Source organism: Phallusia mammillata, chromosome 2, assembly GCF_965637545.1.
Source record: "Phallusia mammillata chromosome 2, kaPhaMamm4.hap1.1, whole genome shotgun sequence".
In the NCBI taxonomy this organism is placed as follows: Eukaryota; Metazoa; Chordata; class Ascidiacea; order Phlebobranchia; family Ascidiidae; genus Phallusia; species Phallusia mammillata.
The window spans coordinates 20,044,961-20,068,196 of record NC_137253.1 but is presented as its reverse complement, the minus strand read 5'-3'; the positions used below and the strand labels follow the sequence as shown (position 1 = coordinate 20,068,196).

The 23,236-nt window shown below is 39.6% G+C and overlaps 7 protein-coding genes across 10 annotated transcripts; 4 read left to right on the top strand and 3 right to left on the bottom strand.

The window, feature by feature from the left end:
- Positions 1-146: 146 nt before the first annotated feature.
- On the top strand, positions 147-2,070 carry LOC145212434 (uncharacterized). Its single transcript, XM_080080548.1, has 4 exons — positions 147-211; positions 698-754; positions 851-1,166; positions 1,307-2,070. The coding sequence occupies exons 1-4, from the start codon at positions 147-149 to the stop codon at positions 1,466-1,468; spliced, it is 600 nt and encodes a 199-aa protein (XP_079936674.1). The 3' UTR covers positions 1,469-2,070.
- LOC145212432 (lactase-like protein) lies at positions 2,056-6,011 on the top strand. Of its 3 annotated transcripts, XM_080080544.1 has the most exons (9): positions 2,056-2,193; positions 2,275-2,414; positions 2,491-2,666; positions 2,726-2,901; positions 2,962-3,152; positions 3,273-3,423; positions 3,869-4,003; positions 4,064-4,267; positions 5,520-6,011. In XM_080080544.1, exons 1-9 carry the CDS (start codon positions 2,112-2,114, stop codon positions 5,711-5,713), a joined length of 1,449 nt encoding a protein of 482 aa, XP_079936670.1. In that variant the 5' UTR covers positions 2,056-2,111; the 3' UTR covers positions 5,714-6,011. The 3 variants fall into 3 exon arrangements, with proteins under 3 accessions (XP_079936670.1, XP_079936671.1, XP_079936669.1); XM_080080545.1 differs by lacking the exon at positions 4,064-4,267; XM_080080543.1 differs by having other exon boundaries at positions 2,726-3,152.
- A 36-nt stretch (positions 6,012-6,047) lies between these two features.
- On the bottom strand, positions 6,048-10,180 carry LOC145212430 (uncharacterized). The gene is made up of 8 exons (XM_080080542.1): positions 9,941-10,180; positions 9,705-9,875; positions 9,543-9,634; positions 9,145-9,444; positions 8,922-8,978; positions 7,217-7,259; positions 7,030-7,082; positions 6,048-6,969 (listed from the first exon to the last, which is right to left on the bottom strand). The coding sequence occupies exons 1-8, from the start codon at positions 10,092-10,094 to the stop codon at positions 6,067-6,069; spliced, it is 1,773 nt and encodes a 590-aa protein (XP_079936668.1). The 5' UTR covers positions 10,095-10,180; the 3' UTR covers positions 6,048-6,066.
- LOC145212433 (uncharacterized) lies at positions 7,227-8,843 on the bottom strand. The gene has a single exon (XM_080080546.1). The coding sequence runs from the start codon at positions 8,423-8,425 to the stop codon at positions 7,310-7,312; it is 1,116 nt and encodes a 371-aa protein (XP_079936672.1). The 5' UTR covers positions 8,426-8,843; the 3' UTR covers positions 7,227-7,309.
- Positions 10,181-10,198: 18 nt separating the features above from the next.
- LOC145212435 (uncharacterized) lies at positions 10,199-12,402 on the top strand. The gene is made up of 5 exons (XM_080080549.1): positions 10,199-11,394; positions 11,585-11,680; positions 11,738-11,860; positions 11,934-12,113; positions 12,264-12,402. The coding sequence occupies exons 1-5, from the start codon at positions 11,164-11,166 to the stop codon at positions 12,357-12,359; spliced, it is 726 nt and encodes a 241-aa protein (XP_079936675.1). The 5' UTR covers positions 10,199-11,163; the 3' UTR covers positions 12,360-12,402.
- Positions 12,403-12,483: 81 nt separating this feature from the next.
- LOC145213109 (uncharacterized) lies at positions 12,484-13,770 on the bottom strand. The gene has a single exon (XM_080081347.1). It carries the CDS (start codon positions 13,768-13,770, stop codon positions 12,484-12,486), a length of 1,287 nt encoding a protein of 428 aa, XP_079937473.1.
- Positions 13,771-16,834: 3,064 nt separating this feature from the next.
- Positions 16,835-23,203, top strand: LOC145212429 (hemicentin-1-like). 2 transcript variants are annotated; one of them, XM_080080540.1, is made up of 15 exons: positions 16,835-17,001; positions 17,553-17,632; positions 17,747-17,838; positions 17,904-18,040; positions 18,377-18,491; positions 18,705-18,907; positions 19,143-19,178; positions 19,914-20,053; positions 20,265-20,394; positions 20,886-21,002; positions 21,069-21,254; positions 21,442-21,664; positions 21,893-22,011; positions 22,083-22,212; positions 22,589-23,203. In XM_080080540.1, exons 1-15 carry the CDS (start codon positions 16,956-16,958, stop codon positions 22,731-22,733), a joined length of 1,899 nt encoding a protein of 632 aa, XP_079936666.1. In that variant the 5' UTR covers positions 16,835-16,955; the 3' UTR covers positions 22,734-23,203. The 2 variants fall into 2 exon arrangements, with proteins under 2 accessions (XP_079936666.1, XP_079936667.1); XM_080080541.1 differs by lacking the exon at positions 19,143-19,178.
- The last annotated feature ends 33 nt before the right edge of the window (positions 23,204-23,236 follow it).

Below are 23,236 nucleotides of genomic sequence, written 5' to 3'. Positions count from 1 at the left end.
TTTTTCAAGGAAATCGTTGTGTAGCCTACGGTCGGGTTTGAACCGCGCAAACGGGTTTTCAGGTTCGTGTTCAGCTACGGTTCGACTCCCTGTTTCAAAGTGATAAAATACTGAGGGGGTTTCCCCTCAAAGGTTTTTGTGGTTGCATGAAGAATACATGCTCAAATTATTGCTTAGTTTGTTTTGCAAAAAGCATGTCTTCCTCGGTTTGTGGTTTAACTCAGTGGTTCCCAACCTTTCTACACCGTGGGACCGGCAAAAATTAAAAAAAAATCCACGGACCGGCAACAAAAGCTTATGGTGAATGTAACAGATGTTTGTGAGCTTTTTGTTCACCATAATTGTCGTTGCGCGACATAATGCAAGATTTAGTCATATCCTATGTATATAGGACAAAAAATTGCAACCAAACGGCCATCAACTCAACCCAAATGTTGAATACTACACGCAGTTTATGACAAAACAATCACAAACGTCACAAAAGCTTTATTAAACAATTTTGCGGGATCAACGGTGGAGAGCTACCACAGTTTTACAGACAAGCATAAAATGAGTTTTCCCCTTCCCAAAACTTTGCAATAGGCCAACTTATCATTTCATTTCAAAAAGTAGCTTGGCATAAAGTAAGATAATTTGCGGACCGGCAAAATATTCACGCGGACCGGCACCGGTCCGCGGACCGTCGGTTGGGAACCACTGGTTTAACTGATCGATGTATGAAAAGATGCGTTCAATGCAAAGCAGTCATCTATTGGTGAGTTTTTCGTCAATAAATAATATTTTATAGTTGCGTTTAATGACATAGTTTTTTATGTAACCCAATATGGTTTCCTGTGCTTTTAATGTTTAGTTCAAAGTCGTGCCAAATAAAAGATTGGACAGTTCATAAGCTAAAATGTACAAAGAAAGAAAAAGACAGCTTTTTGGACAAAAAGAACAATATGCAAAGCCAGAATCAGCCAGTGAAGCTGTTCATCAAACACAATCATGAAAAGCATTGTGTTTTGATTCCACAAACTCTCCTGAATCCCAAGTGTATTTTAAACATAATATCTGAGGAGCTTCTTATACATCTTGATAGTCTTAACCTAATTGCAAAAGGCAAAGTGGTAAATGAAGACAATGTTTCTGATATTGTCTTCAGAATGAAGATTAGGCAATTTATGGTGAGTTAATTTTGACTTTGTTAGTATAGTTCAACTTACATGTATCGTTATTGTTTTTTTCCTGCTGATTAACTTGTAAATGCATCCTTACTGTGTCTATCAAAACAAAATAACTTAGGTTGGCTGTGCATGTATTTCAGGCAGTTGGTGAAGCACAAGAGTCTGAAAAAGGAATGCATATTGGTGATATTGACACAATTGTGAAACAGCTAAATGTTGACAGAAATAAAGCAATTCGTGGACTAAAACATTGTGGCGGAAATCTTATTGATGCATTGCTTTATGTTGGAGATTCATTATGATCACTTTATTATATTATATATTTCAAAATTCTTTTGCAAGATGTTTCTTTACATGTTAATGTGACTTAACAGCAAGGCAATTGTAGCTTGATTTGTGTATGTGTTCTTGTGTGTTGCTGGTTGTGCTTTTTTTGTTATTTTCAGAGGTGGGAATCACACCTGAGTTCATTATGATCATTGTTACTTTAAATGGCATCATGTTTAATTGGGTTAAACTCTATAGAGCAACTTCGATTTGGTATATCACACAATAAAACATGAGATGTTAAATCAGAGTTAGACTTTGTAGCACAATCCAGTTGCACTAAGCAAAACAATTTTGTGTCAACACGTACTAATACAAACATGCTTACTTTCAACATAGAATTCGGCCTGTATTAAAAGTTTTTGTTTGCTATATTCGTACAATATTCTGTGATTGTGGTTGTGTTCAAATATGTTTGTGTTTCACAAGGTTTGTTTGTGTTGTGCAAACAAACTTTCTTAATTTTTAACTTGGTGAAAACCTATTACAACACACATTTTTTTACTATCATTTGCAACTAGTGGCCAGATTAGTCAGCAGTTTATTTCACTGTGAGCTTATTTTTATTCTTACTAGATATATTTGAAACAATAAAACATAACATTTTTAAGTTTGATAATGGATGAAAAAGAAGCCATTTCAGGGCATTTCAGAGATGATTTTTTGTGGGGAACTGCAACTGCCTCCTATCAAATTGAGGGTATAGAATCTCATGTTTAGTATTCTTGGTGTTTACAGTAACTCTTTGTATGCATGCATCCACTTACGGTTTGTTTTTAAGGTGGTTGGAATGAGGATGGCAAATCACAGAGTGTTTGGGATAAACACGCTCATACCGAGGGCAAAATTGATGATCAAACTAATGGTGATATTGCTTGTGACTCCTATCACAAGTACAAGGATGATGTGCAAATAATGAAGGTAAACACTTTTCCTAATGATCATTGTATGTATCTAGCAAACTGTTTGTGCAAAATACATTGTTTTGCTACTTCAGAATCTGAAGGTAAACTCATACAGATTATCTTTGTCCTGGTCGCGATTACTTCCCACAGGTGACAGTTCAGCCCCAAATGCTGCTGGCGTGGCATATTATAACAAACTGATTGACAACCTACTGGAAAACAACATTAAACCTTGTGTAACTTTATATCATTGGGATTTGCCACAATGGTAAATGAAAGTATTTAATTGTATCAGCTAAAAAATTTTGCTAAAAAATCTGTTTGTAGTCTGCATGAAAATGGTGGATGGCAAAGTGATGACATTGTGGAGAAATTCAAAGAATATGCTAACTTTTGTTTCAATGCTTTTGGAGATCGAGTTAAACTGTGGATTACAATTAATGAGCCGCATGTCAATGCAACTCTGGGTTATGGTTTGGGCCATCATGCTCCTGGAATAATGGGTAGGAAGTATGCAGTTTGTTTTCGCAGACTTGATTATTTAAAAAACATATATATTCCAGATCCAATGAATGCTTGCTATATGGTGTCTAGGACTATGCTGTTGGCACATGCCGCGGCTTGGCATGAGTATGATACAAATTACAGATCAAAGCAAAATGGCATGGTATCCATAAGTCTCAACAGCGACTGGGCAGAGCCCAAAGATGCATCAAATCCAAAGGATGCTGCTGCTGCAATAGAATATCTGCAGGTTATTTTAGTGCACTATGTGTGGCACCCATTTTTTTTGTTTACATGTGGTCAATATGGCATCTTACAGTGAGAGAACCTGATGTTTAACAGTGTAAATGTGACAACAAACGTTTTACAGTGTTCATTGGGATGGTTTGCCAACCCAATTTTCGGAAGTGGTGATTTTCCTGTTTATATGAGAGAACACATTGCTCAAAAGAGTAAAGAGGAGGGTCTGTCAAAGTCCAGGCTACCAGAATTTTCTGAGGAGGAAATCAAGTACATCAAAGGTATGCAAGTTTTGCTAAAAGCATAAAAATATAACCCTCAACAGAATTTTTAGCTCTTCCGGCAGTTTTTTTATTGTAATATGCCAACGTTTCGATGTCCCATACGAAACACCTTCATCAGGGTAATGACATACATTGCAAACACAAGTTATAAAGCGAAAAGGGCGGCGAAACACACAAAAAAAGGCGGTAGAAAAAACGCAGTGCGCACCAATGGTCGTGTGATAACACCTGGCTCCGATAAGTTGCAAAAGCGACCGATAAGTTATCGGCATTATCGGTCGCTTTTGCACCATTGAGCCAGGTGTTATCACACGTATGGGACATCGAAACGTTAGCATATTACAATAAAAAAACTGCCGGAAGAGCTAAAAATTCTGTTGATACGTTATGCCTGGCAGCAACAGTGTATTCATATAACCCTCAACTTTCGTCTTTTTTATAGGGACGTACGATTTTTTTGGTCTTAACCACTACACAACGCGACTGTGCGAACAACTTAATGAACACAATGAAATGCATAAATTTCATCCGGATTTGGATGTCATCTTGTTACCGGATCCGACTTGGGACAGAGCAGGCAAGTTTATGTTTTTCGTGAGTTTACTTTTCCACTAACCAGCAAAATCATGCGCTGTAGGTTCGTTGTGGTTATACATTGTACCATGGGGCCTTCGTCGATTGCTCAAATACATTTCAAAAACGTATGGGAACCCCAAAATAATTATAACAGAGAATGGATGTTCCACAAAGCACGATCCAAATGCTACAAGTGGCCTTGCTGTATTAGAGGATACGCAACGCTGTAACTATTTAAAATCATACATCAATGAAGCTTTAAAAGGTAAACATGCATTGATTGTTTGCTGATATATTTATGGTAACTGCTATCAGATCGTACACTCGAGTAGCGAATTTAATCAAGAGCTAGGTAAATACTTACCCGGTAACAAAAGACGGGCGTGGTATTTCGTTGCTGACTGAAGCTTTTGCGTAAAATTAGTAGCCGAGTGTTTACTTCATGACACGCTGTAACAATTTTATAATGCCATCTAAGCGTTTCACTAAAACCGCTCAACCGAAGGTTCAACCCAAACGGAATATTTAACGAAAAGGTTGAATAATTTCGGCCTAATCAGGCTGAACCTAGAATACCCATCGTTATGATTGGCTTGAAAACAGTCGTAGGGTATCCTTTCAATTGCAGGATAATAGTGTTTGACCAGGCATATTTGGTCAGTTGTGAAACTGAGGCATGAGTTTTATTTCATTGAAATGGTTTTTCACGACAGTTCGGACAAAAACTGATTCGTCTTAATATCCAGCCAGCCAAAACTAGTTTTTGGTTCATGTTGCGCAACTGATATGCTGCATTTTTTTTCGGTTTGCTGTCAGGCATTTTCTCCTCATGCGCATACCAGTCCAGCATATAGGTGCATAGCGTATCTGGTGCAAACCATGGTTTGTTTAATCGACCTATCGGTTAAGCATTTTTTGACGGCACATCAACTTTGCACCAGACTGATAGTGGGTTTTTAAACAAATATAGGGGGGTTCAGAGTCCATAACCGAAAATTGGTCAGCGAGTTCGTGCACCTAACGGCGTGAACTCGTTAACAACGGTATTTAAAAAGTTTTGTTACGAAACCCTTTTAAGTATTTACGGCCGTTATTTTTTGCCGTCGGTTAACCTTTTTTACATAAAACTTCTGGTGAAAGAGATGAAAACCTGGTTTTGCAGTCAATTTCACTAGTTCAAAGCCGAAATGTAATGCTTAGCTGTTAGCTGGCATGTGGTTATGTGGATTGGATCAGCGTATTTTAGCCACTATACGGGGAGGCATACAAGTTTGCTGTTGTAGATTTTAACGCGTGGCGCGACTCATCCGTTTGTGGAAACTGCATCTGTCAAAGTATGAATGACGCCTGCCATGGAAACGTCTGTTAATCATCACAGTAAACTTGCTAATCAATTTCTTCCTATGTCCTTCCTATCATTAAGTTTGGTAGTGCATCATGAGCCTAAATGCGTTGGGAAACACTGCACTAAACAACATCTTGTATCATAATCACAATTACCGAATTTTTATCCGCAGCTGTTGTGCAAGACGGTGTGGATTTGCGAGGTTATTTTGCTTGGTCGCTTTTGGACAACTTTGAGTGGAAGGCGGGATACACGGAACGCTTTGGAATCCATTATGTGGATTTCAAGGACCCAGAACGAAAACGGACACCAAGAAAGTCGGCTGCAGTCTTCAGAGAAATTATTGTGGAGAATGGTTTTAAGTAAAGATCGTGATTTCATTTCAAACATCGTGTTTGTATTAGGTGTTAATCGTATTTACATGACGCGCACTTGACTAATTTAATCATATTTGAGTAACGTGCAATTTATTGTTACTTAACACTTGCGAGCCATTTTTGTTGTTGAATTTCGGTGTTCTTAAAATTTATCATGCAATTTTCTTTTTCTTTCAATCGACCTCTTTTCACTTTGGAGACTTGAGTGCCTTTGAAGATTATTGTGGGAAAAAAGTTAATGGTGGTACGAATTTTAGGTGACGCAAATAAATAATTTAAAAAAAGTATTTTAGAAAATAGACTCTCTTTTATTAACAAGAAAAACACTGAACTATCATTGCATTATTCCGTCGCATCCTGGGCCGGCTCCACTTTTTCTCCGTCAGGTTTTTGTTGAGTCTCATCTTTTGCTATTTCAGTTTGTTGTTCAGGTGCGGTGTCATTGGGTTCTTCCTTTGGCGCTTCATGCTGTTCTTCGACTGTGGGCGTAGATTCTTCTTCTGCCACTTGAGTTTCCGTTGATGGTTTTTCTTCCTCTGGTTGTGATTCTGAAGCAGGGTCATCTTTTTGTGTCGCTGCACCATCCACGTCGTCCTTAACTTCTGGCACTTCTTGAGATTCGGCCGTCTTCTCGTCTGTTGCCTCTGCCGTATCATTCGCCCCAGTCGCTGGATCAACCTGCACCTCGTCTGGTGCTTGTGCATCCAGTGCTTCAGTGGGGGCACTTTCCTCGACCGCAGCTTCAGTTATGGGTTCTGCCTGTGTTTCCGGTGACAGTTTCTCCGCTGATGGTTCCTCCGTTGGCTGCTCATCAACTGGTTGTTCTTCTGCTGGTTGCTCTGAAACTGTTGGTTCTTCTGCTGGTTGCTCTGAAACTGTTGGTTCTTCTTCTGGTTGCTCTGTAACTGGTGGTTCTTCTGCTGGTTGCTCTGAAACTGTTGGTTCTTCTGCTGGTTGCTCTGAAACTGTTGGTTCTTCTTCTGGTTGCTCTGTAACTGGTGGATTTTCTGCTGGTTGCTCTGGAACTGGTGGTTCTGCAGTTAGTTGCCCCGGAGCTGGTGGTTCATCTGCTGATTTCTCTTCCACAGGTGCTTCTTCTGCTGGCTGCTCTGTGGATTGTAGTTCTTCGGGTTGTGACTCGGAGGCTGGTTCTTCCGCTTTTGGTTCAACTTGTTCTGTTTCAGCAATAACGCCTGTATCTACCGGCGCCGTCTCAGTTTCTGCAACGACCTCTTTGCTTTCAGCCTATTACACAGAAAGGTGTTAGTATTTTAGTGTTTATGCCACCTTGTTTCGAAAAGTTACCTCCACATTTTCTGGATCTGCTGGGCTCTCTTTTTCATCCTTCGTTTCGGCTGCTGTAAAACAGATAAATGTATATATAAAACAACTTTAGACATAGTGCTTAGAAACGGATGTATACTAGACGAGACGTATCGGCATAAATCTGAATGAGCATAAGCCTACCTACAAAGTGATAAATTGTTAGTACCTGTTTCATTTTCTCCGGCAACCGTTTCGGGGAGCTTGTCGTTCTGCAATAATTTTTTTGTATCAGAATATTATTAATGTTTTGACAATATGCCTATGATTTTAAACTTAAAAGAACTTTTTCTACCTCTTCGCTCGCATTTTCAGCAACTGCGTTAGGTTGTGACTCCTCAGCTTCCTGCACAAGTTCAGTCATCACTTCTTCCTGTGCTGGGACATCTTCAACTGCGTCTTTTGTTACCTCTTCTGACATAACTGCTTCTTCCTCTGACACTACTACCTCTTCAACTTTTTCTGATGATGCTTCTTTCGTCTGTCCTAACTCCACTGTCGAAGACTCATCCTGAACAACCTCTGCCTCATTTACCGCAGCTTTCTCAACAGCAACTGTCTCTTCGACAGCTTCAACTGGAGCAGATTCCTCCTCCAGTGGTGGTTCAAGCTTTTCGTCAACTTTCTCGGTCTCACATATGGTTTCCTCTGTCTCACATATGGTCTCTACGACAGCAACCTCGGTCTCCTGGACTGCTACTTCTAGTGGCGCACTCTCTTCTTCATTTTCATGTTCCCTGCTCTCTTGGAAAACTTCCTTGGACGCAGTAAATTCATCCTGAACGACTGCTTCCTCGCTCCCTTGTTGTTCGACTATCACGGCCCTCGCTTCTGTTGACTCCTCCGCTGTTGACGTGACATCTTCTGTTGCGACATCAGGGTCTGGTTGAGAGTAAGAAACCTCACCTTGTATAGATTTATCCTCATCAACTTCTGCTGCCTCTGTCGATTCTTCTTTAACAACAGCAGCCTCCTCGACTGGTAAAATTTCCTCTTCTTGTGCTTCTGGCTTTTCGTCCATCTGAGCAAGCTGTTCCTTTGCTTCATATATTTCTGTGTTTTCTACAACTGTTTCAGTTACTTCTAAATCTGTGACGGTCTGATCTTCTTTGCTTTTATCCGCAGCATTTTCATCGAAATCCTGCTTTTTAGGTGGCCATTCTTCGATTGTTAATTCCTCTATGGGGTCTGTTTCTGCCTCTAAGATTTCCTCTATTGGCTGTGATGGAGAAACCCCGCTTTCGGTTGCCTCTGCACATTCTTCTACATCTACAGACTCAGATTTTTCAATCTCTGAATCGCTTTTTTTCGTACCAAAGTTCATTGCAGATGGCTGTGTTATACTAATTTCCACTCCTGTCATTAGGTTAACTCCCATAGTCGGCAAAGCTTCTGCGATTAAATTTGCCTTGACCTCTTCTACTTCGGTCTCCACTAACTTAACTTCCACGTTAACGGTTTCTGCGCTCCCCCCGCTAGATTCCGCGTCCAATGTGCCTGATGATGCAGTGCTGCTTCCAAAACTGCTCGAACTTGAACCGTAGTTAACAGAGGTCTGAGCTCGCGAAACAACTTCTGATGCCAAAACTGTGACTGGGTCATTTGTTTTGGTGATGTCGTGCTACAAATATTTAATTCAATATCACACACTGAACTCCAAACGAAACAAGGTCACACCACTACAACCAAAAAATAATACCCAAACAACCCATACCACTGGGATAGTTTGCATTTATCGTGAAAACATTAGTTATGGGGGTTCTGAAAAAGAAACAAAACATTCTAGCGTTTTTAAATATATTTAGAAAGTTTTTTAACTTTCTATAAATTTAACTGGTGTTACGGGTCAGGTATATCTTTTTTTCCTAAATTACCTTAGCTCCTTCAACTGGCACATCTTCTGGTGATGGTGTGCGTTCTGGGGCACTTTCCTAAACAACAAACATTGAACATATGTATTTACTAGACATTTAGTTTTACAATGTTACTTTGCTCTCCTCCGCAAAAAAAACAACCTATTCGAAAACGATCTTTTTGCACCAACAACGTTTCTTACATCGTTGTTTGAACTGTTTGTAAACGATGTTTTTAACCCACCGTTACTACTGCAGCGGCCTCGACCACAACTTCTTCTGCTTCGCTCATCCCACATTCGACAGTAGGAGATGCCATCTCTTCGACCTGTTCCTCAAGTCCAGCAGCCATTTCCTCAACAAGCGCAGACGACTGAACTGGAGATTCGGTTGGCGTAACTTCATCTGTAAGATTCTCGTTGCTCTCCTCCAAAAGCGCATTAATAAGGGAGTGTTTTGCAAGACTATGTTGCTCTTTGATGCCCAATGATGTACTCGGTTCGTCGTCGTGTTGCGTTTGCAGTTGCTTGATTTCCGCGCTTGTCTGGAAGAGTTTAGTATCCAAACAACACACAAAACAAATCACCAAAACGAAACCAAAACACACAGCAACAAATAAAACCAAAAAACAGCTATACCCACCGGAGCCTTATCGGGTGTAACCGATTTTCGGATTTTGAAGCCGCGGAAACTTGCTTGTATTAATGTCGCTGCCTTCTCAACATCTGGATCGTCTAAAAAATAATTGACAGTTTAGTAGACCATGGTAGCTTGGAGCAAACCACAGCCAACAACTAGTCTTACTAAGGTCGGGCATTTCTTCCTCTTCTGCGACAGCAGGTGCAGGTTTACTTTCAACCTGTGGAGAAGCAACCTGTACAACAGATGTTTCCTCCTCTTTCTGTGCTGCCTCCTCTGCAGATGGAGCACTTTCCACTATTCGCTCCGATACAAGGAACCCATCGGCGTAGCCCTCTACAGCCATAAAAATATATATTACACATTTCTTTTATGGTGTCCAAGCGAAAACATTTACTTACGCTCCCTTCTCTCCAACAGGCGATTAAAGTACGCTGCTGCAAAGCGAGGAATATTTTTCGGTTGCTCACGCAGCACCTCACGTGACAAGTTTTCAAGCAGTTGTTTAAAGCCAGGCGGTACCTGCAGCTTTACTGCACCGTAACGCACAGACATTTCTTCGTAATCAACCCTGCCAAACAAAATAGCTTACCGTAAAGTTTTTCAATAATAAGACTGACTTTTTTGAAAATGTTATCTGACTAGTTTTCGAACCATTAATGGAACTTATTAAATCACGTCAACGCAGCACTTGACTATATGTACACACACTTGGTTAGGACCAACAAAAGATGTTGGGTGTAAGGCGTGATGAACCCTGTCTATAGCCGATCAAGACAAGACATGCGACAGCTGAAGGCCTCACCATACTCGAGTTGTTTACACGCGTTGTCATGGCGGCCAGATCATGGTAGGTGTATCAACAGATGAGACTACGGCCAAACTGCGTTTATTTACCCCGTCTGCTATTAAATTATACTGCCTGATAACGACGTTTTTTGGAACCACTAAACATGTGGTAGCCTGTTCTGTCAAAGGTATTGGTACAACATGAACTATAAAACGCTTGCTCTATCAGTTTGGGATCACCATAACATCAACTTGTAGAAATGTTCATACACTAAAGTTTTCCTAGTTTACAAGACTCACGTGGCATATAGTTAAAAAAGTGCTTAAAAAAGATTTTTTATGTAAGGCAAACCGTGCTCTGAATAAACTGACATTTGTTATTGCTTTGCTACTCCGAAGCCGCTTTCGTACAGAATGGCGGTTTAGTGCCGCGCGTTGCTTTTATTGTTCTGTGTGAAACTAGAGACTGGAATCCTTTTGTAAATCACGCCCAGTATTACTGATGGCAACGCGATAGACCGTAACGACAAAACTGCACTAACATCACAGCTTGTTTGTAATAGGTATGACACTGTAATTAAGAAATAACTTCACAAATTCTCCCTTCTACGAAACAGGGCTTGTACTTACACAGCCCTAGTGCGACGTCTTCTTCTGCGACGACGATTGTCCTTGGGAACCTGATCTCCAACTGATTGGCCATTTTGTTCAGCAGTTGTCACGGAACTGGATATTTGCGACATTTTAAACCTAACTTACTTTCAAGCAATTTCCCTAAAATTTACGTCCCACGTCTGGGAGGACAAATGACTTATTACCGGTACTTGATTACTGAATGCACCAAAAATACAAACCAATGAAAGTTTTTCGGATCTGTGTTTGTATTTGTGACAAAACAATGCCTATTTGTTCCCTTTTTTTAATGGTAATGACTTGGTTGATTTTTTGGCTTGCTTTCTTTTTAACAATCTCGTTAATTTTAAAAGCAAAAGTGATGGCACTAAATCGACCTCGGGTGAATACAAGCAGTGTCGCACGCACAAGTGTCGTACTTGGACATTACCAGGTAAAACTTTTCTTGGCTTTGCTAACGAACAACCCTTCTGTTTGTATTTGCAAATGTGAAAAATCGAAATGCACTGTTCGAGTAGGTATAAATGATGTATACATAGACATCAGAGGGACAATAATGTTAGTTGTTTTCAATATCATCTAAGGTTTACGAAACTTAATGACATGATGCAGTACTTTTGCAGGAACCTAAAACTACAACATACCACGAATGCTTCGAACTTGGCAGGCCTGTCGGTTCTGTGCGAAAAACGAAAAGGTTTGAATTGGCCCCCGCAGAGGTGATTTAATTTTATTTTCTTGCATTCTTTATGCTAATTTACAACTTACAACTGCAGATATTCCATCGAACTCAAACAAAATATCCTCAAAGCATTGCTCAGGCTTCATTTGGGAAGTTGTCACCCACAACTACCACTACAGTTTACCAACATCGCAAAAAGGAACTCGAAAATATCATGGCAAGGATTGTTTATTTAAATAATGTGTAGTTTTAGCTGATAATATTAGCGTGTACAACTTTTGTACCGAAAGAACATACATCTGCTCAACGCAGTCCCAATTGGTCCGCAACCTCGAAACTATAAACGCGAATTCGTAACCGACACGTCGTTGATGAGGACAGATTACGTTGATCGGTATCACATGCTACAAAAGTGGGTGGATATTCAAACGTCTGCACTCCCAAAACTGCCACCTTTAAATATTGAAAAGGTGAACGAGATTGAAGTTTTGACTGACTTATTTTATGTATGGACATAGCCCATTTGTAGTAGTCTGTAGACTGTTTATTTATGTTTTGTAACTTGTTCTTGCATGCAGTAGGATGATTCGATATCGACAAAACATGTGTTTATATCTCAGAACTTCTATGGTCAGACCGAGGCCGCTCATCAGTTCCAATGGCCAAAACGAGACTCCAATCTTATTTATCAAGTTCGTTTTTGCAAAAAATCGTAAACACTGACCTACTACAAGACAATAAACGTGATTTTTGTTCGGATTCCGCGTAATTTTGGAAAAGGATAAGTAAAATACGATACAGAAGTGAAATTGTAAGCTATATAGAATTCACAAACGTCAGTTACAATTTAGTAGGTAGGAATGTGAACATTTTGCCGGTGATACGTTGGTACAAACGCATGACGTCATCACACACAGACTCCCAATCAGCAGAGGCATCGAAACTGTTGGAAACAAATATATGGTGCTCATTTTCGTTATCAATCTGTTTGGAGATATTTGTAACGTAGGTATATTTGGCTAAGGCATCACCGCACAGATTAAACCCGGCCTGAATTTCGTTTTGAGGATTTTCAGTTTGTACAGCAGCACTGACGTAAGCCACAAACTTGCTCTTTGGCGCCATATTGTGATCTTCACCAAAGACGTTTATGGTAAAGTTGCTGTCACCATTATGTCGTGGCACAACTATGGTACAAGATTTGCTTTTTGAAGTGTTCGGGACAGGATGATTGAGGACGGCGATTCCTCTAACAACTCGACCTTGCACTTTTACCAATTCTGGAAAGTATGAAGGATCGGCAACAATGACTGGTGCCTTTGCCTTCAGATCGCGTGCGCTCAAGTACACATAACCGCCTCTCTTTTTCTGGATGTTGCTAACAGGCCTGTTTAGCATACATCTTCCTCCACGTTTCTGGACACACTTCAGAATTTGTTGAGTCATTTCGCCCAGTCCGTAACGGGGATAGTGGCAAGAAGTGGGCTGGTGTGGTCGGCCCTCGCAAAACCGTTTTATGCGATCAATGAGTTGGCCACTGGTCTGCGCTTGGCTGCTTGACCCTCCTCCACCGAGTCCATGAATCACATACCTTCTACTTTTTTCACTTGTTACCTTGAAGCTTCTCAGCAGTTTTGAAACAGATTCGTTGCAGTCGATTTCTGTCTGTCTGTATGTTGCTATTCCGTTTGACACGCGACATGATTTAGCAAATTCAATTAGGCTTTTAACTTGTTCCCCTTCAACTAGAAAATGTAAGTTGTCTGGCCTAACAGGCATTAATTTGTCTTCAATATAAATGTAGTTGTTGTGAATCCTCTGTGTAAGTTGTGTTACATCCACTCCAATATATTCTAACAAACGGACCATCCTATCGCGCCCGACAAAACACTTTGGCACCAAATCAAATGCGAATTCCTCATCACATATAGGCCTACAACTGTTTTGTTGTGGAAATTTTATCTCAAGTTCAGCAAGGGAACAAATCGACCCGTTAGCTCCTCCGCAAAATCGCTCTCTGTCCACAAACAACACCTGCTTGCCTTCGGTCGACAGAATTCCGCCCAAAACACATTCGACAAATCCAGTTCCCAAACATATCACGTCATAACGAACAAAGTCATCCATTGCAGAAGTAACGAATTCACTTTTTTTTACTTTAACGATAGGATATGACATAAAAACAAAAAAAATTGGTTAATAACGGTATACACCACCTGTCGTTGTACGGTGTCATTTCGCTATGGTGCAGCTTAAAACCATTAAATCATTCACAGCAAAATCTGCAAGCGTATATCGCATACATTCTGTAAAATTTTAGCACTTTGACGGCGGTGATTCATACATCCACTGCGTAACAGCGTTGATGATGAGATTTGTATTTATACCCATATATTTCGATCGGATCAGTTTGAAGTCATGTGCGAACTTGTACAGTGTGGGGCGTGCGGGTTCAAATGGATTATACCGAATGATAGTAATTTTGCATGGGCAAACTTTCTGAACTATTTGTGCCTGGAAATATACAGTAAATTGTACGGCAATAGTTGAGCAATTTACTTGATGTAGAAACATGCCAACGGAAATTTAAATCTAGTTTTATTTTCCAAAATGTGATGAATGTTCACAATGTTCCCAGCATTGTTTAATAAAATCAGACGTTAATCGTATTATAAGTGTAAAGATTTATTCCGAAGGCGGCAAAGAATGTGTATGTGAAGGAATTATAAAACCTAGCTTTGGACAAAAGATTTTCGCTGTCTCGGTCTTCTTTGTGTACAAAAGGTCACATGCCGGCAAACAGGTCGAGTTTTTTGAAGTAAAATCAATAAAAATGTAGTTCATGCATACCTTGTGACATAAAAATGATTGATTTCTATTGTTCGAAAGTGAATCCTGATCTGGTCATGCGTTGTCCACAGTTGGATATTCGTGTTAATTGCATAGTATGCGGTTGTTTAAAATCAATAGAGTTTAAGACCTAGTGAGTCAAAAACAATATCAAAACCTGTCGAACTTGAAATTTTAAGTAAAAATACTTGTATGAAAACAGATTTTTGCTTCAAATTGGTTAATTTTCTCAAAAACGTCTCCCTGTTTATGCAGTAAGTCATTGCACAAAAGCTATAGTTGATAATTTGTGAATACAAATTACAAATCACACATCAAAAACTGATTGACTGCCGAAGGGCTACAATTCTATATGTTTGAACTGTGAATTGTCTTTTTACCACACTGTAGCATTTATCGGGAAGGCTGTTTGGGTCCGTTGTGGAGATCTGCACAAACAATTATCTTTTTGTTTTGTAATATATTGCGCCTACTCGAGTCGCCGATATTTTTGTGGATGGCATCGTGGTTGCGATAAACTGTCGACGAAAGACAACAAGTGTACCGATGCGTGATGGAAAACCAGTCGGATGTAAGGATTCAGTCCCAAAGAGCTATTGGAAAATAGGGCCACAGTGGCCGTCGAGTGTCTCGAGGACTCTCTTGTTTAAGAGCTCTCGCTTTTTGAAAGAATCGGTTACTATGGAGACGGCGAGTGTCGACGTGTGCCCCCGCAATACACTTATTGGCAGGGTGGACTTGGGTTGAGAACCAGCACTTTTTGCTTAGACGTGTTCGGACAAGTTTGGTGAAAGGGTTTAGTTTGGAAATATATTGCGTTACTGTCATGACGTGTTTCTAAGTTTATATACTTTTGACAATATTTGTGGCTTTGCTAAAACTTTGTCACGCTGAAATGCTAATATTTTGTAAAATATAATATCGCTTATACTCATAGGTATGCAGATTTGTTATATTGTTTTTATTTATATTGTGCGGTATAGATTAAAATACTACATTCAAAATGCATTAATTGAATAATTAAAAAAAAATGTGTTGCACTTATAAGCGAACAAGAACAAACGGTAAAATGAAACCGCTGACTTGTTAATTGCAAATCCGATAATCTTGGAGTCAGTAAAGTAGGGTCACAAACAATTTGCTGTCTCTGTGATACATGTAGCAGACGTCTAATAAGCAGTTTCAAGTTTTCGCTTGCTGTAGAAATTAGTCTTAATCCGGAAGATCAACATGTAGAGAATATGTTACACCGGTCAACGTGCATTAATGGTCTGCCATCACCTGCAAACAACTAGGGTTAGACTTTGTACCGGAAAGAGGTAATGCTTTTTCCGGCTTGGTAGAAATTTATTGTTCTACAGAATATTTCGCTTCAAAACTTTCGCAGCAATAAACATTATACTTTAGGTTTTCTAGTGTTTCTGCGATAACAATGTCTCGTGACTTTGCTTGAAACAAAGTATTGGTAAAAAGGTTTAAAATAAAGAGAAAATACTGAGTATGGCGGTGACTTCCAACACCAGCCGCTACTGTAAAAACAGCGACATTTTGATCATACTTATGCCCAATATCTCTGCTTGTTATTAGGACCACGGTTAAAACGGGTTTGACTTTTGTTGACATCAAGGTCGAGGTGTAAATAAACACGAGCTGAAAATCGTCTGCTTCGACAAAATGTGTTTACCGGTTGGATTAGGGCGTCAATCAGCAAGGTTAATTCCTTTGCGCAAACAAGAGGGGCACACATTCACACCGGCCGATAATTAATGAACCAATTCATTGCTGTTGCCAAAACGATACGAATAAAGGAGTGAATGAGCGGGCGACGCTCATTAGCACTGTAAATCTTATTGGCTGGCTCTGTGTTTGTCGCGTCCCCACTTCACCCAGTTGCGATCAAAGCGCCATTCGGCCTCGCGCACGGGGAACAGCGGGAGGGGTTGGGACGACGAGCGCCCGCCGCGCTTTCGGTTGGAGGTGGTCACGTGACGCGCAGCTAAAAGGGCGCGCATTGACTTCTTTTTCCCACCAGAGCAAATGGGTCGAGAACAATACGCATCGGCGATGAGATGGGAGAAGCGTATATTGGAGTGAGACCGAGCGAAGCAGCATCAGTGTAGCAGTTTTCAGTGTAGAGGAAAGAGCCACCAGTCGTATAAGTACTAGTAGTGTTCCTTATGCATATTGTTAAATAATTTTTTAACTAGGTTTGTGTGGAGAATGATGGTTGGTGCGGGAAATGACATTATAAAATAAGTGGCTTGTTGTTCGTTAATTCCATATTAAGCGTTGAGCACTTAACGTTTACGGCACGCTCCAAAGCATTTTATAGGTTCTTTGAAAAAGAACATAATTTTGCACTTGCAGATTCTGAACAAATAGATTGAGTACATTAATACATTTAATATATTACAACTGTATAAACTTATTGCCAATCGTGACAAAAACAACTATTGGTGAAGATGGCGACGTTTCATATTGCATCTGTAATTGTTCTACTTTCTGCAGGTAAGTGATTTTTTCTTAAATAAATAACACTGAGATAAATAAACTATTAAATTACTAAATTTTCTCGCGTACTAAGATACATATTGGTGGCGACTGGCGTGTGAAATCTGAAAGGTCTAATAATACCCTTGATATCGCAATACCTCGATCCCATACATCCAAGGCAGGCAATAATAGGCGATTACAGATTAAAAAATACTTCATCGTGGTGTATTGCGCTCAGATTTTTGGTACTTATTCCACGAGAGTGTTTGATATAAGCGCATTATGATCCTGATCCGTTGATCTGCTCGGGACATGTCGGTCCCACTGTCCGTGACGTTAATTTCGTAGCAATATGAAAAATTGATAACCCATGAAATCTTTGTCCTCCCTACGAGACGCTTCCCGCTGAGCAATGTACCTTTCTGCACGGCGGGATAGCAGTTTGATAACGACACTTGGACTGTGGGAATTTAAAAAGCGATGCTCGTTTGTCAACACACAACGAAAAAAAACCTGAATTTGATGAATTGAAACTTGAAACCATGAATCTTTTGTTCATTTTACAGTTTCACTTGTCCAGGGAAACGACTTGGTCGCCAGCTACTTGTCAAGTGCTTCTATTCCATGTAATGTCAGCATCCCTGAGGTTTGTACTGTTACTGCCTAATTATCTCATTCAACCTTATGCATTAAAATTTAATAAGAACCTCCAACGTTCTTGAATGAAAGTCATGTAGAAACGATAATGTTCATTTTTTAGTCTGCTTCAGTGTTTGCTGTGACGTGGAATCACAACGGAGCCGTGGTCGTTACATATGGAGCAAACATAGCACATTTTCAAGAAGACTACGCGTATGTTTAAACTTAACTTGTTCATTTCAAATTTAAAATTAAATAACACTCAATGATTTTTTTAGATCTAGGGCAGAATTCGATGAAGTTAGCTATACGTTGACATTGAACGACCTTGGTTTCGACGATGACGGAATGTTCAAGTGCACAGTTACATCAAGTTCAGGCCCTTTTACATCCCAAAACTCCCTGAGTGTTCTAGGTGACTACAAAAAGCATTTTTGTTTGTAAACTACCGCCCCATAAGGTAGTGTATACTCCAAAATGCATGAGCTAAGTATTATGGAATGAAAATTCCACAGTAAGACGCATGAGTTATAAATAATTGATACGGTGGTTCCGAAAGCAGCTCTCCTCCGACAAATATATTGGCAATCCGATTGGGTGCACATCGCTCACATGCACACATAGCTATGTCACCGGTAAAACAATTAGCTGTTTTTACATTGCACAACCACACGTTAAATGTTCACTTTGTGCCTAATACCGCAATTCTTTTTGTTTTAATTTGTGTTTAACGAATACATCCTTCTTTCAGCTTCACCCAAAGTGGAAACACAGGCATTTGATGTTCTTGATGACGGAACCGGTCAGACCAAAAAACTGGCAGAGTGCAAAGCAACGGGTGCAAGCAAACCTTTTTCCATGAAATGGTTTGTTTACGACTTGATGATTTTAAAAAACAAACAATAACCATGATGTTTGGGATTGAAAAGACTGGTTGTTTTTTTTGTGAAAAAAAATTGTATTATGAGCTGATTTTAAATTCATCCCTTCGTACTTGATACCTACTCAAGCGCTTTATTGAAAGTGGAATAACAAACTTGCCATATATAGCATCGTTTGCATCATATATTCGAACGCAGGGTTACGGACATGAACGACGAAGTGGTGCCAGACAACTTTCGAGTGGAATCTGAAAACCCAACTTTCAACAACCTCTTCGACGCCGTTTTACCTTTAACTATTCACCCAGACCCCGAGAGAAACAATGGACGCACTTTCACTTGCGTAGTTGAAGACGCTTTTGGTGACGTAATCCCGACGGACGTCGTTCTCACTGTTTCAGGTGCGTTATACTTTAAAGGACAATATCCACCTGCTAAACGTTGATGTAGATGTTGTCGATCTTGTTGTAGCTCATTTGTCACCGCTAGGTGGCGGTGTGGTGTATTGTACGGTGGTAGGCATTTCTGTAATGTGAGCATTGTGTCACGTTTTAATAACTTATACTGTATAATCTGGCGTTTGTTGCCGTTTATATGCACTTCAAACTAACCGTCCTTTCATGCTTCACACAACAGCAACAACAACCACTCCCCAGACCACCACCCCCCAGGGTAAGTAAGCGTTCGTGTGCATGACTGACTGAACGCACGTTGCATGTCGCATGATTGACAGCAAACGAATTTATTATCAGACAATAGCGTCACACTGGTCGTGTTTTAAATTAAGTATTAACTCTTCATCTACGTGCAAGACTTGCCGTTGGGTGAATAAAAACATAGAACTAGAAAACTAAATATACTTACATTTGCTTTATTTAGCCAACTTTTTAATGAAAACCAAGCTGCCATGCCATGCCATAGAAAGACTGTCCCGTTTGCGCATCGATTTAGATGTGTTTTGATAAGTTGTTTTTGGAACACCTGAATCACTAATTCCGTTTTAATAAGGACGAACGTGTGACATCTGCGTTCGCGTGCATTCCCGTAATCCGAAAGCGCGAACAGAATCAAGGTGCACGCTTTTGTCTTGCCAGTCGTAATCCCGTTCTGAAATTGGAACAATATGCATTTAACCTCTTTGCCGCGTGTGCCTAATTGGCCGTGAACATCAATGCGTGGGAAAAGACAAAAGGCCCCATGCAGAGAATTTGGGTCAGTGGTGAAAGTTCAATCAACCGCTCGCGGACTTAAATGACAAAACCGCAGGGCGCCCGTCGAGAAACAAACGCTTAAATTATGCGCAACGTTAATAGCTCTTGTTGTGCTGCAAGTAGCTTGAATTGTTTCATGGCTTGATTGAGTGACCGAAAGTTCAACTACACGACTAAGCGTTTTTTTGCTTTACAGCCTCGCCCAATGTTGTGGAGTTTCCCACACCGAACGATAACGCAGTGGTTACCATGGAAATAGGTGCTCAGTCGCAGTTTAAATGCAACATCGCTGGTGTACCTACGCCCACTGTTTCATGGTATCGCAACGGAAAGAAGGTAAAAAAATATTGCAAATGATGTTCGTTTATATTGGTTTGACTATTTCGTAACATAACGAAAAATCGTCAATTTACACAAAAAGCGAACTTGTGGACCAAAAACACCCTTTAGAATTCTGTCTGACAAGGATAGCAAGACCAACAAACAGACACTATGTTGTCCAAATGAAATATAAATGGAACTTAACTGAAATTTATGCATTTTTCAGATTGTAACAGACACTGGAATTGTCGTCCTCAGCGTTTCTATCGAATCTTTTGATGATGCTGCAACTTACACTTGCCGAGGAACAAACAATGCCGGAAAAATTAGCAGAATGTTTAGCATTTCAGTACAAGGTATTTAACCAACGATTATTATTTCAAAAGACCGTTAAATAATACGTAGAAAAAAGAGTAGTATACGATCCCAGTTGGAACAACTTAAAAACAAAATTTTAAATACTCCACTTATCTCTAACGTTCCCGTGATCGTGAAATATTCAAGTGGTTTTGAACATCTGTATTGACAACAAGCTTTTTAAAGCACTCAAGTTCAGCGTCAAGCAGATATTTAAAGTCGCCTGTTTTTTCTTTAAATGTTCCACTTGTGTGGGAATAGGATGTTGTATTACGTCACCTCAAACGCGTACACGGCGTTTAATCAGTTTTCGTTTACCTCCCAATACTGTATGCGTCGGCTGACATATTGTTCTTCATGTAAATGATGTATATATATATATATATCACAACCACCTACATGTTTTTCAATTTCCTACTTTTTTAAATACTTACATTTTGGTTTCACTGTTTAAAAATATTTTTAGCACTAATTCTATTGTTGTGAGCAGGTCCACCAGAGATGGAAGTTCCACTTGAATTTCAAAATAAGAGCGAAGAAATTCTGGTGAACCCAACTATGTCGAACATTGAGATTTCCTGCGAAGCCGAAGCGAAACCCAAACCCAGTAAGTAAAAATATTTCGCAAAAATTTTTGGTTTGACAATCTTTATTTGTTTGCCTTTGTGTCTAGACATTCGCTGGTCAATTGAGGGTTTGAATGAAAGTGATTTCGAAGTGGTTGAGGAGATGTTGGGAGGCATTGTTCGATCAGTTGTCAACATAACTTCTAGCGGATTAGACAAAAAGCCAACAAGTGCTGAGTGTACGGCCGAAAACAAACTCGGAAAGGAGGAAAGAAAATTTTACATTCGATATCGTAAGTATTAACCACAGAATGAATCCATTTCAAAAGCTAAAAGGCGTTTTGCCTTTTATTCTTTACGTTTGGTCTACTCAATAAAATATTTTTCTCTGAGGTTTAGAAAAAAAATATGTAACTATGAAATACAATTTTGTCAATAAAAGCATGTGTACTAACAGATATACCTTTTTCATAAATGCAGCTGTAGCCGAAGCAAACACAGCATTGGTTGTTGGAGTTGTTATGGCGGTTCTAGTTTTGCTTGCGATCGTTTTCTTTATCGTTTTCTTTTCTTTGACCCGACGCCAACAAAAGGATGTAGATGTTACGAAACCGAGTGACACAGAATCTGGTTGCGTGATTTGCGCTCCCGGATGTTTCGCTGCGACCCCTTGTGGAAACAAAACTACCAAAGACGAAATCCAGTAAGCAAATCATGTCAATTTGAAGAGGTTATAAACTTTGTATCCTAGACAATGTTCAACGGTTAAAAATTCTTTAACTGAAAATATGTGGTATGTTTGTTGATTAAACATTGCGGCACCAGCAGGCCAACGTTTCTCAAACAAAATTTAAAAAGCTACAATACATTTCTGCAATAGCACTGTTACACATTTTCATCGGGATTGTTTTTAATCCTAATTCCATTACAGGGAAGAGGTAGAAGGCGACCAAGTGAAAGAAGTAAAAGAAGAAGGGACTTCTGAGGAAAAACAGAAATTAACAGAAGCTGAGGAAAAACCAGCTGCTGAAAACGATAGCAAATCGGAAGGTAAGTTATTGATAACTTTCCATTGTTTTTGCACTTGTTTAAAATGTTAACATATTTCTGTTGTTATACAGACGGAACTGATGACAAAGCACAGGAAGAGGTTGATGGAGCTGCTGAACCCAAAACAAGCAAAAAGAAGTTGAAGATCTCGTTGCCAACTCAATGTTGTCGTGGAAACAAGCAAGAACTTAAAGAAGAATCGTAAGTTTTTAACCGAACATAAACAGACTCCATCATTTGTGTTGACGAAGCGTATAAGTTTTATGACCTGTGTATTTATTTTATGAACAGTTGTTACTCTTCTAGCAGATTTTTTTTAGTAAAGTAACAGGCTTTTCGAAGAATAATACCATATTGTATCACGAAAAGTTTTATGTAGAAGAATCAAGCCATTAGCTGCAGACTGAGCTGCACTGACGATACCTTAGGGGTCGAAACGGTGTGCAGTGTCTGCAAAAAAGTTCTAAATCAACAAAAACACATATTTTGTATTAGTTAACCACATATAGTCTGCCTTAAAGTTTGAAAAAGCAAGAACTGTGTACAAAGTTGGTAATAATTGGCGATCTATTTGCAGCTGTGACGACGAAAATGAAGTTAAGGAAGGCAGTGATGAAAACGGAGAAACCCCGAAAGAAAAAAGCCAACAACCAACTGATAAAGACTCTGGGAAAGGAGATACCCTCGAAAAAGTCATAGAAGAACCAGTCGAAACCAAATAGAGCGAATTTCGCTATGAGTAAAAACATTTACATCCATAAATGCTGGCATGATAAAAGAATATAAAACGTGGGACTGGCAGCACCACCACATCATCTGAGTAATGGTTGCGCTGCGTCAGCACTACGGCGGAAACTACCCAATCTATTAGATGGCTTGTTAAGTTCTTGGTGAAATTTGTTTGTCTCATTACCATTTGCGGGTTTGACAAGTTTGATAGTCTATTTGTTACAGAACTTCTTCGCTTGTTGTGAAAACTGTCGTTTCTGTGTTTTTACACTCTTTTGACTACTTTTGATGTAACATTTCGAAAGCAAGTGTCTTGTCGTTGTTTCGACAAATAGATAAATGCAACCAAACTGGCACCCAACCCGCGTTTTACATTGCAAACATTATTTCATCGCTGCTGTCTATATACCGCTATTTGCATTTAATGTACAGTTGTAAAAAATATTGATCGCTTTCTATTGAACATTGGTTGTCACATTTTCAGAAAAGAATTAAT